General features: G+C 36.1%; 1 protein-coding gene across 9 annotated transcripts in view; it reads right to left on the bottom strand.

The window, feature by feature from the left end:
* Positions 1–16256, bottom strand: part of CNTLN (centlein) — a 328812-nt gene that overhangs the window by 73105 nt on the left and 239451 nt on the right. For 8 of the 9 annotated variants that reach the window (XM_027105917.1, XM_027105918.1, XM_027105919.1 and 5 more), the window contains 2 exons: positions 14315–14405; positions 14010–14233 (listed from right to left, as the gene is read on the bottom strand). The exons of the other annotated variant lie outside the window; for it this stretch is intronic. In XM_027105917.1, coding sequence (XP_026961718.1) covers positions 14010–14233; positions 14315–14405 — 315 coding nt within the window. The remainder of the gene's footprint in view (positions 1–14009; positions 14234–14314; positions 14406–16256) is intronic. 9 annotated transcript variants of the gene reach the window in all.

Genomic DNA, 16256 nt, shown 5'->3' with positions numbered 1-16256 from the left:
GCAAATTCTGGTGTGCATTTATAAGAATAATTGTTATATTTTAATCCAACTTTGTTGGTATGTTTTCATATAAGGTTCCCACTACCCCACAATAATTAGTATATTATATTGTCAAATATATTCTATCATCAACTTTCTGCTCACTTTAATTAGAATCCTCACTGGTACCTTAAAGACTTAACTTTTTAAACTTTTCCCTATATGATTGGTCATCAAACTCTGTGTGTTAAACCAATGCAAAATCTCCTGCTTTTTTTCTAACTTTTTCTGCTTCTATTAGTATTGTCTAAATACTTATCATCTTTTGCCTTGATATTTAAACTATCTCTTATCTAGCTACTTGCATTGAATTTCTGTTCTCTTGAACTTTAGTATCAGTCCTCACTGTATATCAGAAGCATCTGGGAGCTTTCAAAAACTAGCAAGGCGCAGGGACCACCCCAGTTATTTTAATTTAATTGGTCTAGCATAAGACCTGGGCATAGGTATTTTTAAAACTCCCCAGGTGAGGACAGCATGCAGCTAGGGTTGAAAACCACAGATATATTGGATTACTCATTAGTCTCAACAATCTACTTTCTCACCTTGATGCTTTTCCAAGCTTTCTTTCTTCTAATGATTTTGTTCTACACACAAACCTTTCAAAATCAAATCAAATTTTAAGTCTAAGCCCAAATGCCATCACCTTCAAAAGCCTTACTAAATAATGACATCAATGAATAACAGTCTGTCTTTGTCCACTACATGTCCACGGTATATACTACATACATTCTATATATATAAGAGCTTCCTTGTACAATGGTACACATGTCCAACTTCCCTAATGTATCTTATACAGTGGACAAGGATCATGTTTAATTCATTATTGAACATCCCATTATTAGAGAGTCTTACATGTATTTGGTGCATTAAACTAAATTGAATTATAACCAATATAAACATACATAACTATCCATGTGCAAACCAATATTTGAGGCATTTAAAATCAAACACTAAAATATATGCATATTTAAAAATCATAATAATCCCATAGTGAGAAAAATGTTATAATTTGTCATTTCCAGTTATGTTGATATTTTAATGAGAGATACTTTCCTAAAAGTATATTGATACAAAGTGAAAACACTACTAGGAATATAAGACTGTGCAGTATATTATAACACTGGTTCATTATAAACAGAGATTAAATTTCTAAGTGATGTTTTCAGGTCACATTTTCTTAATATTTTCTGTGGTAAGATCACAAGTGAATCTGAAAACAGTATAGGGAGTATGATTTTACAGTACATTGTGTTCTGAGTGATAATAATAGTTCCTAACAAAGTCTAATAAAAGGCACAGACATTCTGTTACAAATATCACTTGGTTCATCTAGAAGATAGGACGTAGGAATAAGACGGTCACGTCCAATTCCACATGGATTGTCAGCTCGGATCCTGGTTTTTGCACAGTTTACCTTTCGAACATGATCCGAGTGACATTTCACAAATTCCTGGATAAATGTTGCTACACTCTGCTAGGAGAGAGACAGGCTATGTCATGCACAGATCAATAATAGCACTGTGTTTCATCAGCCTCAAAATCAAAAGTGCTTCATCTGGCAAAAGCCATGGCCCTAGAGAATCTGACATATATAAACTGAATACCCTACAAGGAATGTGTACTACACAAGCTATTGGGGTAAGATAAAAGAAAACTCTGGAGATTAACAATGAAGTACAATAAGAGAGTACTAGTTTTCTACTTCATTATTACGAGAGGCATGAAAACAGATCATAAAAATGGAAATGAGGCTATTTAAAATTCTACAATTCCTGACAGAAAAAAAATGGGTCCTGAACAATAAACACCTTCAATCTTTTTAATAAAGGCTGTTATGTAAATAAATATAAAGCAAAGACAAATATAAGTTTAGGATACAATAGTAACCATATAAATCTCTGTAGACGAAAATGGTGTTTTGGAGATCCACAATATACAAAATTATACAGTTTACTTCAGACTTAGTAGTTATCATGTTCAATGTTTATTTGCTAAATTAACCTAAAGACCCAAAGTATTTGTTGACTAGGTTATGCTCTGTGGTTTTTAATGCCAGATTCTGACACTTGGCAAAAGTCCTTTATTTGGGGATATATTAAACTTATTTAAGATTAATTCATTTATGTAATTGGACAAGAGACGAAGCAAACTTGAAAACTCAAATCCTAAAATGAACCTGCTTTGTTTCAGATGGATGTTACCAAAAAAGTTTCTGAGAAGAAAAATCTGCTGTTGCAGAATTTAGCTGTATCTGATTCAGGGGGCAGGGGAATCAAGAATTCATCAAGACTCTCCTCCCCACGGTCCAGGCAGCTCGTCGACTAGGCCGTTGGCCCTCAAGCGGTGCCTTGTCCCTTATTTAGCTCTGGGGAGTGCCTGGCAGACATGAGGGCTGTAGAAATGGACTTGGGGGGCAGACGGGTAAAATTACTTTAGAAGGTGCACTTCCTACCTGTACGAATCCTCTTCTCCTGGGGCTTGTGGATGGAAGAGTTTTAAAGGGTGGATGGATAGTTTGTGAGGAAGGATGGTTGAGACGTCAGAGGCCTGCAATGTGAGTCACAAAAGAGTCTAGAATGGGCTTTCGGCTTAGATGGAAGTAGGCTCTGTGCATCAGTCCCAGAAGACTTGCCCAAGAAGAGGTTCAGACAACAGAAAATAATCCTAAGCAATTGTACAGTGGGTTTCCACTGAAAGTGATTTTTGTTGAATTTGGAGGATATAAAGTTGTAAGCATTGAATCTCTGAATGAAGTTCATCCATCTGAAGGATCTTCAAGATGGCACAGGAGTAAGACGTGGAGATCACCTTCCTCCCCATAAATACATCAAAAATACATCTACATGTGGAACAACTCCTACAGAACACCTACGGAACACAGGCAGAAGACCTCAGAATTTCCAAAAGGCAAGAACTCCCCATGTACCTGGCCATGTCAGTGACAGGGTCTTGGTGCTCTGGCCAGGTGTCAGGCCTGAGCCTCTGAGGTGGGAGAGCTGAGTTCATGACATCTGTCCACCAGAGACTTCCCGGCCCCTCATAATATCAATAGGTGAGAGTTCTCCCATAGATCTCCATCTCAATGCTAAGACCCAGCTCCACTCACTGACCAGCAAGCTACAGTGCTGGACACCCCATGCCAAACAACTAGCAAGAAAGGAACACAACCCCACCCATTAGCAGAGAGGCTGCCTAAAATCATAATAAGTTCAAAGACACCCCAAAACACACCACCAGACGCAGTCCTGCACACCAGAAAGATAAGATCCAGCCTCATTCATCAGAACACAGGCACCAGTTCCCTCCAAAAGGAAGCCTACACAACCCACTGAACCAAACTTACCCAGTGGGAGGAGACACCAAAAACAACAGGAACTATGAACTTGCAGCCTGTGAAAAGGAGACCCCAAACACAGTAAGTTAAGCAAAATGAAAAGACAGAGAAATACAAAGCAGCTGATGGAGCAAGGTAAAACCCACCAAACCAAACAAATGAAGAGGAAATAGGCAGTCTACCTGAAAAAGAATTCAGAGTAATGATAGTAAAGATTATCCAAAATCTTGGAAATAGAATGGAGAAAATAAAAGAAACATTTAACAAGGACCTAGAAGAACTAAAGAGCAAACAAACAAGGATGAACAACACAGTAAATGAAATTAAAAATTCTCTAGAAGGAATCAGTAGCAGAATAACTGAGGCAGAAGAAAGGATAAGGGACCTGGAAGATAAAATAGTGGAAATAACTACCACAGAGCAGAATACAGAGAAAAGAATGAAAAGAATTGAGAACAGTCTCAGAGACCTCTGGGACAATATCAAGTGCACCAACATTTCAATTATAGGGGGCTCAGAAGAAGAGAAAAAGAAAGGGACTGAGAAAATATTTCAAGAGATTATATTGAAAACTTCCCTCATATGGGAAAGGAAATTGTCAATCAACTCCAGGAAGCACAGAGTCCCATACAGGATAAATCCAAGGAGAAACACGCCAAGACACATATTAATCAAAAAATCAAAAATTAAATACAAAGAAAAAATATTGAAAGCAGCAAGGGAAAAGCAACAAATAACATAAAAAGGAATTCCCATAAGGTTAACAGCTGATCTTTCAGCAGAAACTCTGCAAGCCAGAAGGGAGTGGCAGGACATATTTAAAGTGATGAAAGGGAAAAACCTACAACCAAGATTACTCTACCCAGCAGGAATCTCATTCAGATTCAATGGAGAAAATAAAACCTTTACAGACAAGCAAAAGAGAATTCAGTACCACAAAACCAGCTTTACAACAAATGCTAAAGGTACTTCTGCAGGCATGAAACACCAGAGAAGGAAAAGACATACAACTACCCAAAACAATTAAGAAAATGGTAGTAGGAACATACATGTTGATAATTACCTTAAATGTAAATGGATTAAATGCTCCAACCAAAAGACACAGACTGGCTGAATGGATAGAAAAACAAGGCCTATATATATGCTGCCTACAAGAGACCCACTTCAGACCTAGGGACATGTACAGACTGAAAGTGAGGGCATGGAAAAAGATGTTCCCTACAAATGGAAATCAAAAGAAAGCTGGAGTAGCATTTCTTATATCAGACAAATTAGACTTTAAAATAAAGACTATTACAAGAGACAAAGAAGGACACTACAGAATGATCAAGGGATCAATCCAAGAAGAAGATATAATAATTTTAAATATTTATGCACCCAACATTGGAGCACCACAATACACAAGGCAAATGCTAACAGCCATAAAAGGGGGAACTGACAGTAACACAATCACAGTAGGGGAATTTTAACACCCCACTTTCAACATGGACAGATCATCCAAAATGAAAAAATATAAGGAAACACAAGCTTTAAATGACACAACAGACCAGACAGACTTAATTGATATTTTTAGGACATTCCACCTGAAAGTGGAAGAATATACTTTCTTCTCAAGTGTACATGGAATGTTCTCCAGAATAGACCACATATTGGGTCACAAATCAAGCCTTGGAAAATTTAAGAAAACTAAATAGTATCAAGCATCTTTTCTGACCACAACGCTATGAGACTAGAAATCAATTACAGGAAAAAAAACAGTAAAAAACACAAATCCATGGAGGCTAAACAGTGCACTGCTAAATAAGCAAGAGATCACTGAAGAAATCAAAGAAGAAATAAAAAAAACCCGAGAAACAAATGACAATGAAAACACGACAATCCAAAACCTATGGGAAGCGGCAAAAGGAGTTCTAAGAGGATTTCAAGTTCACCTCAAGAAACAAGAAAAATCTCAAATAAACAATGTAACCTTACACCTAAAGCAACTAGAAAAAGAAAAACAAAGAAAACCCAAAGTTAGGAGAAGGAAAGAAATCATAAAGATCAGAATAGAAAGAAATGAAATACAAAAGAAGAAAATGATAGCAAAGATCAATAAAACTAAAATTTGGTTCTTTGAGAAGACAGACAAAATTGATAAAGCTTTAGCCAGACACATCAAGAAAAAAAGGGAGAGGACTCAAATCAATGAAATTAGAAATGAAAAAGGAGATATTACAACTGACACTGCAGAAATATAAAAGATCATAAGAGACTATTATAAGCAACTATATGCCAATAAAATGGACAACCTGGAAGAAAGGGACAAATTCTTGGAAAAGTACAACTTTCCAAGACTGAACAAGGAAAAATTAGAAAATATAAACAGACCAATCACAGGTAATGAAATTGAAACTAATTAAAAATCTTCCAGGACTTCCCTGGTGGCACAGTGTTTAAGAAAATGCCTGCCAATGCAGGGGACATGGGTACGATCCCTGGTACGGGAAGATCCCAAGTGCTGCAGAGCAACTAAGCCTATGCGCCACAACTACTGAGCCTGTGCTCTAGAGTCTGTGCGCCACAACTACTGAAACCTGCGCGCCTAAGAGCCTGTGCTGCACAGCAAGAGAAGCCACCAAAATGAGAAGCCTGTGCACTGCAAAAAGAGTAGCCCCTCTTCGCCGCAACTGGACAAAGCCCGCATGCAGCCATGAAGACACAACAAGGCCAAAAATAATAATCAATAAATAAAATAAATACATTTATAGAAAACAAAATCTTCCAGCAGAGAGGGTGTGGAGAAAATGGAACCCTCTTGCACTGTTGGTGGGAATGTAAATTGATACAGCTACTATGGAGAACAGTATGGAGGTTCCTTAAAAAACTAAAAATAGAACTACCATACGACCCAGCAATCCCACTACTGGGCATATACCCTGAGAAAACCATAATGCAAAAAGAGTCATGTACCACAATGTTCATTGTAGCACTATTTACAGTAGCCAGGACATGGAAGCAACCTAAGTGTCCATCAACAGATGAACGGATAAAGAAGATGTGGCACATATATACAAAGTAATATTACTCAGCCATAAAAAGAAATTCAGTTATTTGTAGTGAGGTGGATGGACCTAGACTCTGTCATACAGAGTGAAGTAAGTCAGATATAGAAAAACAAATATCATATGCTAACACATATATATGGAATCTAAAAGAAAAAAAGGTTCTGAAGAACCTAGGGGCAGGACAGGAATAAAGACATAGAGACTGGACTTGAGGACACAGAGAGAGGGAAAGGTAAGCTGGGACGAAGTGAGAGAGTAGCACTGATACATATACACTACCAAATGTAAAATAGATAGCTAGTGGGAAGCAGCTGCATAGCACAGCAAGATCAACTTGGTACTTTGTGACCACCTAGAGGGGTGGGATAGGGAGAGTGGGAGGGAGACACAAGATATGGGGATATATGTATATGTATAGCTGATTCACTTTGTTATAAAGCAGAAATTAACACAATGTTGTAAAGCAATTATACTCCAATAAAGATGTTAAGAAAAATAAAAAAACATAAAAAAAAAATCTTCCAGCAAATAGAAGTCCAGGACCAGATGGCTTCACAGGTGAATTCTATCAAACATTTAGAGAAGAGTTAACACCTACCCTCCTCAAACTCTTCCAAAAAATTGCAGAGGGAGGAACAATCTCAAACTCGTTTTATGATGCCATCATCACACTGATACCAAAACTAGACAAAGATACTACAAAAAAAGAAAATTATAGACCAATATCAATGATGAACATAGATGCAAAAATATTCAATAAAATACTAGCAAATAGAATCTGACAACACATGAAAAGGATCATACACGATGATCAAGTGGGATTATCCCAGGGATGCAAGGATTCTTCAATAAACGTAAAACAATCAATGTGATACACCATATTAACAAATTAAAGAATAAAAACCATATGAACATCTCAATAGATGTAGAAAAAGTTTCTGACAAAATTCAACACCCAATTATGATAAAAACACTCCAGAAACTGGGCACAGAAGGAACCTCCCTCGACATAATAAAAGGTATATATGACAAACCCACAGCAAATATCATTGTCAATGGTAAAAAACTGAAAGCATTTCTTCTAAGATCAGGAACAAGACAAGGATGTCCACTCTTGCCACTATTATTCAACATAGTTTTGGAAGCTTTAGCCACTACAATCAGAGAAGAAAAAGAAATAAAAGGAAACCAAATCGGAAAAGAAGAAGTAAAACTGTCACTGTTTGCTGATGATATGATACTATACATAGAAAATCCCAAAGATGTGACCAGAAAACTACTAGAGGTAATCAATGAATTTGGTAAAGTAGCAGGATACAAAATTAATGCACAGAAATTTCTTGCATTACACTATACACTAACATTATACACTAACAAAGAAAGATCAGAAAGAGAATTTAAGGAAACAATTCCATTTACCGTCGCAACAAAAAAATAAAATACCTAGGAATAAACCTACCTAATGAGGCAAAAGACCGGTAATCAGAACACTATAAAACACTGATGAAAGAAATCAAAGATAACATAAAGAGATGGAAAGATATACCACGCTCCTGGATTGGAAGAATCAATACTGTGAAAATGACTATACTACCCAAAGCAATCTACAGGTTCAATGCAATCCCTATCAAATTACCAATGGCAATTTTCACAGAACTAGAACTAGAAATTTTACAATTTGTATGGAAACACAAAAGACCCTGCATAGCGAAAGCAATCTTGAGTAAGAAAAACAGAGCTGGAGGAATCCAGCTCCCTGACTTCAGACTATACTACAAAGCTACACTAATCAAGACAGTATGGTACTGGCACAAAAACAGAAATATAGATCAATGGAACAGGATAGAAAGTCCAGAGGTAAACCCATGCACATATGGTCACCTTATCTATGATAAAGGAGTCAGGAATATACACAGTGGAGAAAAGACAGCCTCTTTAATAAGTGGTTCTGGGAAAAATGGATAGACAAATCAAAAAGAATGAAATTAAAACACACCCTAACACCATACACAAAAATAAACTCAAAATGGATTAAAGACCTAAATGTAAGGCCAGACACTATAAAACTCTTAGAGGAAAACATAGGCAGAACACTCTATGACATCAGTCACAGCAAGATCCTTTTTGACCCACCTTCTAGAGAAATGGAAATAAAAACAAAAATAAACAAATGGGACCTAATGAAACTTCAAAGCTTTTGCACAGCAAAGGAAATCTTGAACAAGACGAAAAGACAACCCTCAGAATGGGAGAAAATATTTGCAAACGAAGCAACTGACAAAGGATTCATCTCCGAAATATACAAGCAGTGGGCTTCCCTGGTGGTGCAGTGGTTGAGAGTCCGCCTGCCGATGCAGGGGACATGGGTTCGTGCCCTGGTCCGGGAAGATCCCACATGCCATGGAGCGGCTGCACCCGTGAGCCATGGCCACTGAGCCTGCGCATCCAGAGCCTGTGCTCCACAACAGGAGAGGCCACAACAGTGAGAGGCCCCCGTATCGCAAAAAAAAAAAAAAAAAAAAAAAAGGCAGAAGACCTGAAAAGACATTTCTCCAAAGAAGATATACAGATTACCGATAAACACATGAAAGAATGCTCAGTATCACTAATCATTAGAGGAATGCAAATCAAAACTACAATGAAGTATCACCTCACACTGGTCAGAATGGCCATCATCAAAAAATCTACAAACAATAAATGCTGGAGAGGGTGTGGAGAAAAGGGTACTCTCCTGCACTGTTGGTGGGAATTTAAATTGATACAGCCAGTATGGAGAACAGTATGGAGTTTCCTTAAAAGCTAAAAATAGAACTACCGTATGACCCAGCAATCCCGCTACTGGGCATATACACCGAGAAAACCATAATTCAAAAAGATACACGTACCACAATGTTCACTGCAGCACTATTTACAGTAGCCAGTACGTGGAAGAAACCTAAATGTCCATCAATAGATGAATGGATAAAGAAGATGTGGAGCATATATACAATGGAATATTACTTGGCCATAGAAAGGAATGAAATTGAGTTTTTGGTAGTGAGGTGGATGGACCTAGAATCTGTCATACAAAGTGAAGTAAGTCAGAAAGAGAAAAACAAATATCGTATGCTAACCCATATATATGGAATTGAAAAAAGCGGTACTGATGAACCTAGTGGCAGGGCAGGAATAAAGACACAGATGTAGAGAATGGACTTGAGGGTACAGGGTGGGAAGGGGAAGCTGGGATGAAGTGAGAGAGTAGCACTGACATATATACATTACCAAATTGTGAAATGGATGGCTAGTGCGAAGCTGCTGCATAGCACAAGGAGATCAACTTGATGCTTTGTGATGACCTAGAGGGGTGCGATAGGGAGGCTCAAGAAAGAGGGGATATGGGGATATATGTATACATATAACTGATTCACTTTGTTGTATAGCAGAAACTAACACAACATTGTAAAGCATTTATAGTCCAATAAAGATATGAAAAAAAAAATAAAAGAGTCTGCCTGCCAATGCAGGGGACATGGGTTTGAGCCCTGGTCCAGGAAGATCCCACATCTTGCAGAGCTACTAATCCTGCGTGCCGCAACTACTGAGCCTGCGCTCTAGAGCTCGTGAGCCACAACTACTGAGCCCACGACCCACAACTACTGAGCCTACGACCCACAACTACTGAAGCCTGCACACCTAGAGCCTGTGCTCCTCAACGAGAAGCCGCCCTAATGAGAAGCCCGTGCACCACAATGAAGAGTAGCCTCTGCTAGCCACAACTAGAGAAAGCCTGCGTGCAGCAACGAAGACCCAACGCACCCAAAAAGAAGAAAAAATTAAGATTCTTTCATGTTATATTGTGTGTCAATATTTCACTAATATTGGTGATTTAATAATATTCCTTGTATGAATATATCACAATCTGTTTATCCGCTCACTAACAAACGGACATTTCTGTTGTTTCTACCTTTTGACTATTATTAATAATGCTGCTATGAATAATACTGCCTTAACATTGACTGTCTTCTTATATGGTGTCTTAAGGTAAGATAGAGGCAAGAGATTGGGTTTTCTCATTTCTTTTCTGAGCGTGCACATAGCTCTATGAATGCATGTGTCCTCTAGATTCGCAAGAATATGTCAGAGCCTTTCAAAACTCTTATGGGCATCTCATTCCCCATTCAAGCTATTTGGTTAATATATTGTTTGACGAAAACTGGAATCCATCACCCTCAGGCAACCTGAAGTTAAGACACTTGCCTGTACTGTAGCTGACAACCCCATCCACCAAACCCTCCCTGCCAAGAAGAGAGCTGTCCACACTGAATGAGATCAGAGTGGCTGGGGTCTTCCAGAGAACCAATGGATAGAGCAAATAATGACAATTAATTGGGAATGAGGCTTTCAAGGAGCTCCAGTTCCATTCTGCTTCTTCTGGTAGCTGCCAGGATGCATGGGGAACATTCACTATTATTTTTCCAAGACTATTGCTGACCTGGGACAAATTAAAATGCCTGTTCCATCAAAGTTTCCTGTTCTTATCTAGACACATTTATTTTTCTTGAATTAACACTCCTTAGATCCTTGCAAGTATGGTTAATTTCCAGAGTTTCACTGAAGAATTGTAAGTGATCCCTAATATGCACACAGAGTCTCTATAAAATGCTTTATAGTTTTCATGTAAAATACCTCTGCTTGATCTTCAATCTTTTTAAAGATAAGGAATTCATCTTTTCAGCTTAGAAAACCTGTAACTTCCTTGAACCATCTATTAATTCCCTTAGGAATATTACATTAACGCTTAGAAGACTTGGTTCTGTACCCAGTGTTATGAAAATGTTGATTCTCAACAATTTTTGCCCTTTTTTCCATTGTTTTTATGGAAGAGTATATTTTCAAAGTCCTTACACTAATAGTGATATATGCTACAACATGGATGAACTTTGAAAACATTATGCTAAGTGAAAGAAGCCAGACACAAAAGGCCAGGTATTGTTGATTCCATCTATATTAAATGTCTAGAATACGCAAATCCAAATAAACAGAATGTAGATTAGTGATTGCCTAGGGCTCAGAGAGATGGAGAAATGGAAGGATGGTAAGCAAAGGGTTCAGGGTCTCTTTTTGACGTTATGAAAATGTTCTAAAATTGATTTTGGTGATGGTTGCACAACTTTGTCCATATTGTAACAACCACTGAATTAAATGATAGAATTGTCTGGTATGTGAATTACGTTTCATTAAAGTTACTGCCAAAAATAATAATAGTGGGTGATTTTACCCACTCTCAATAATTGATACTTCATTTACCTCACTCTCAATAATTGACAAAACTGAACAGAAAACCAGCAACAACAGAAGAGGTGAACATCAGCATTAACCAACTACATGTAAGAGATATATATAGAACACCCAACCCAACAACAGCAAAATACAAATTCTTATCAAGTGCAAATGGAACATTCTCCAAGATCTACTATATGTTAGGTCACAAAACAAGTCTTAAAACATTTATAAAAACCAGATCATAGAAAGTAACTTCCAGTGTAAGTGTGGAACATGGGTCAAGATTGGGTATAAGTCCACTCTTGGAATAAAGGCCAAACACAGTTCCTGTTAGTACAACTAGTATACCACTAATCTTTATAAGTAAAACATTTCTAAGCATTGCTTGAATCAAACCACTAGATATTGGAAGTAGGGAATTTATAATTCAAAATTATGTGTGATAGTGGTTTAAAAAGTATTTTCTAGAATGATGAAAATATTACTTCTGTGTAAACAATAAATCATTCCTTATACACACAAATACCTTTAAGAATGGATACTTGAGCAGTCTCCCAAGGCAATAGAAATAAAAGCAAAAATAAACAATAATATTGGGAACTAATCAAACTTACAAGCTTTTGCACAGCAAAGGAAACCATAAACAAAACAAAAAGACAACCTACCAACTGGGAGAAAATATTTGCAAGTGGTGTGACCAACAGAAGCTTAATTTCCAAAATATACAAACAGATCATACAATTCAATAACAACAAAGGCAAAGAAAAATTCAATCAAAAAAGGGCAGAAGACCTAAGTAGACATTTCTCCAAAGAAGACATACAGATGGCTCATAGGCACATGAAAAGATGCTCATCATTGTTAATTATTAGAGAAATGAAAATCAAAACTGCAATGAGGTACCAACTCACACCAGTCAGAATGGCCACCATCAAAAATTTACAAATAACAAATGCTGGAGAGGGTGTGGAGAAAAGGGAATCCTCTTACACTGATGGTGGGAATGTACATTGTTGTAACCACTACGGAAAATAGTATGGAGGTTCCTCTAAAAACTAAAAATGGAGTTGCCATGTGATCCAGCAATCCCACTCCTGAGGATATACCCAGACAAAACTATAATTCAAAAAGATACATGCACCCCTATGTTCAGAGCAGCACTATTTACAATAGCCAAGACATGGAAACAACCTAAATGTCCATTGACAGATGAATGGATAAAGATGTGGTATACACACACACACACACACACACACACACACACACACACACACACAATGGAATATTACTCAGCCATTAAAAAGAATGAAATAATGCCATTTGCAGCAACACAGTTGGACCTAGGGATTTTCATACTAAGAGAAGTAGGTCAGAAAGAGAAAGTCAAATACCATATGATATCACTTATATATGAAATCTAAAATACAACACAAATGAACATATCTATGAAACAGAAGAGACTCAGAGACACAGAGAACTTGTGGTTGCCAAGGGGGAGGAGGGGTAGGGAAAGGAAGGATTGGGAGTTTGGGATTAGTAGACGCAAACTATTATATACAGGATGGATAAACAAGGTCCTGCTGTATAGCACAGGGATTACATTCAATTCCTTGTGATAAAACCATAACAGAAAGGCATATGAAAAAGAATATATATGTATAATTGAGTCACTTTGCTGTCAGCAGAAATTAACACAACATTGTAAATCGACTATACTTCAATAAAAAATTTTTAAAAAGAATAGAGACTTAAGGAATAATCTGTTCTTTTTTATTTGCTTTAAGATTAAATTATGATAACCAGCAGTAAGGTGTACTGTGTCTAAAAATTGTTACAGAAAACTCAGCTCACCTGAGTAAAAATATATGTGCTATAGGAACACATTAATATAGATATTTAAATTAAAATCTTCACATTTTATACTAGTATTTGCGAAGAAGAGCTGGGGCAATTACTAGTTAATAATGTGATTTATAATGATAAATGGAAAGTTTTAGACATGGGCAAATGGGCGAGCTAAATGAATTTATGGAGCCTGCTTTTAAAATCTAAGATATAACAGAATAAATATGACATAAAAATTTTAAGGTAAAGAAAAAAACTAAGTGGAAAAGGAATTCTAGTAAAATACTTGTCAAAAGATTTGGAAGACCTTATTTAAGAAATCTAGATATTAAACATTTCATCAGTTAGCAGTGTCTGGGAAATTTTTAAACTCATAGACATGTCTAACACAAATATGAACCAAACAACACATGTAAAACAAAATATCCATTTTTATAATATAGTCTACTGAAATTTATTTGTAAAGTTCCCTTTACCTTTATTGTCTGTCTGCTTGTTTGAAACCGCTGATCAGACACTTGCTGCTGGTGAAGGAGCTTTTCATTGACTTCTTTATATTCTTTAATAGACAGTTCTGCTGCTTTTTTGGCATTCAAAAGTACACTGTTCTGTTGTTGCAAGGATACTATACGTTCTCGTAATAAAATAATACTGCTATTTGACTTGTGGGTCATTATATTTTTCCAGTTTTCTCTGTTAACTATACAAAAAGAATGTTAATAATTTTTTTAAAAATCTCATTAAATTAAAAAGACATTGTTAATTTCATATGTATTCTTACCTCTGGTAGGACCTGTCGTATGTGAACTCTTTTGAATATTACTATTCTTCTTTTGAAAAGTTGGTTTTTTGGCATTCTTGTGAAAATAATTCTAAATTTGAAAGTTTCATAAAAATTAGATTATTACTCAATAACAATTTCAAGTGAACCAACATAGTATACAATATTTCTTTACTTAAAAACATATTTGTGCAGAGTTAAAAAATAAGTCTGGACAATAAAATTCTATAATTGATGCCAAGAACTCATAAATGAACATAATATGTGCACTAATGTTGACCTAGCAGGTAGAAGATAAGAATACAAAAATGAACCCAAAAGTAGTAGAAACTTAACCTATGAACAGTTTACAAAGCTAGGAGCAAAAATAGTAAAAGTGACAAAAATAAAATAACTATATTTAATAATGTATTCTCTGGGAATCTAGTTCCTTTTCTCAAATACTGTTCTCCATTGTAGAATGACAAATCCCTTCTTATAAATGAAGCTAAAATAATGTTGATGAAAATAAAGTAACTTTCCTTGAATCTGTATCTTTTCCTCATGACATTCCAACACACTGAGACTAAATAAAATGAAGCCATGTTGACTTTTGTTCCAAACTGTTTCACCGATCTATAAAAGCTTTCCCAAAACAAAAACTTAAATAGGAATATGTTTCAAAATATTATAAATCCTAATAATAAAATATGTTGTTTTGTTTAAGAATTTATTGCCCGGGAAACAGGAAAAATATCAACCTAGAAAACTATTTCTTTAAAAAAAGGAATTTTTTTCAAACAACCCAATTCAGGAACATATAAATAATTATAATAAAAATGGAAGGAGAAAATAAATTTGACCAAATGTTACTTTGACAACGAGCCATATATTTTATATCAACAGATATATAAACTATACTATATTATACATAAGGCATGGCCCTAAAGTAATAGAACTGATTTATTAACACAAATACCAGAAACTTCTAACTAAGATAAGGTTTTCCTTTAAACGAATTACTTTCCTTTAAATGAACTATGTTTCATTAAATATCTCATTTGAACTTGTCTTCAGAACCAGTATATAAGATATATTTTTAAATGTTTCATTCCCTTAAGATTCAGTTAACATTATGCACTGGTCATGTATCTACCACTATAAAAAGATCCAAAATAGAACTATCAAATTACCAATATTAGTTACCAGACTTGATATCAAATTAACTGGACCTAAAATAAAAAAGAGGCTTCCATTTCCAGTATTATTATTGATCAGAAATCCAGAAATATTCTTATACTTTTGAAGGAAGCACACTTAAAGCATGTTTTAAACATGACAAAGTGTTAAGGGAAATTCTGAGGCCAAAAATAAAGTAAAGCAAGAATTCAGAAGGATTTCCCTGGCGGTCCAGTGGTTATGATTCCAGGCTTTCACTGCTGGGGGCCCAGGTTCAATCTCAGGGACTAAGATCCCACAAGCCGTGTGGTGCAGTGAAAAAAAAAAAGAATCCAGAGAGACAAGTGACAAGCAAAGTGGCTAGCAAAATATAGGACAACTCATAATCCCTTGTGACCTTGAAATTCAATTTAAATACCAAAGCAGAATATAGGAGGAAAGGAAAGAAAGCCTAGGCCCCAGCTCCAGATGAGAAATTGGAAGTCACAAAGCTAGGGCACTGTATATAGCAATAGCCTGTACCTTTTTTATTGCTGAGTAGTATTCTATGGTATCGATGTATCATAGTTTGATTAACCATTCAGCTATTAAAGAAAATTTTGGTCATTGCAGTTTTTAGCTATTAAAAATAAAGCTGTTATGACCATTCATGTACAAGCTTTTTAGGTAAACATAAATTTTCATTTCTATAAGTGTCCAAGAGTGAGAAAGCTGGGTTGTATGGTGAGCATATGATTAATTTTTTTTTTTTAAAGAAACTGCCTCCTGTTTCCCAGTGCTATAC

The sequence above is a fragment of the Aethalodelphis obliquidens genome, unplaced genomic scaffold (assembly GCF_003676395.1).
Source record: "Aethalodelphis obliquidens isolate GAN/ISIS:26980383/991018 unplaced genomic scaffold, ASM367639v1 scaffold7, whole genome shotgun sequence".
Taxonomy (NCBI): domain Eukaryota; kingdom Metazoa; phylum Chordata; class Mammalia; order Artiodactyla; family Delphinidae; genus Aethalodelphis; species Aethalodelphis obliquidens.
This window is presented reverse-complemented; position numbering and strand designations above follow the sequence as displayed.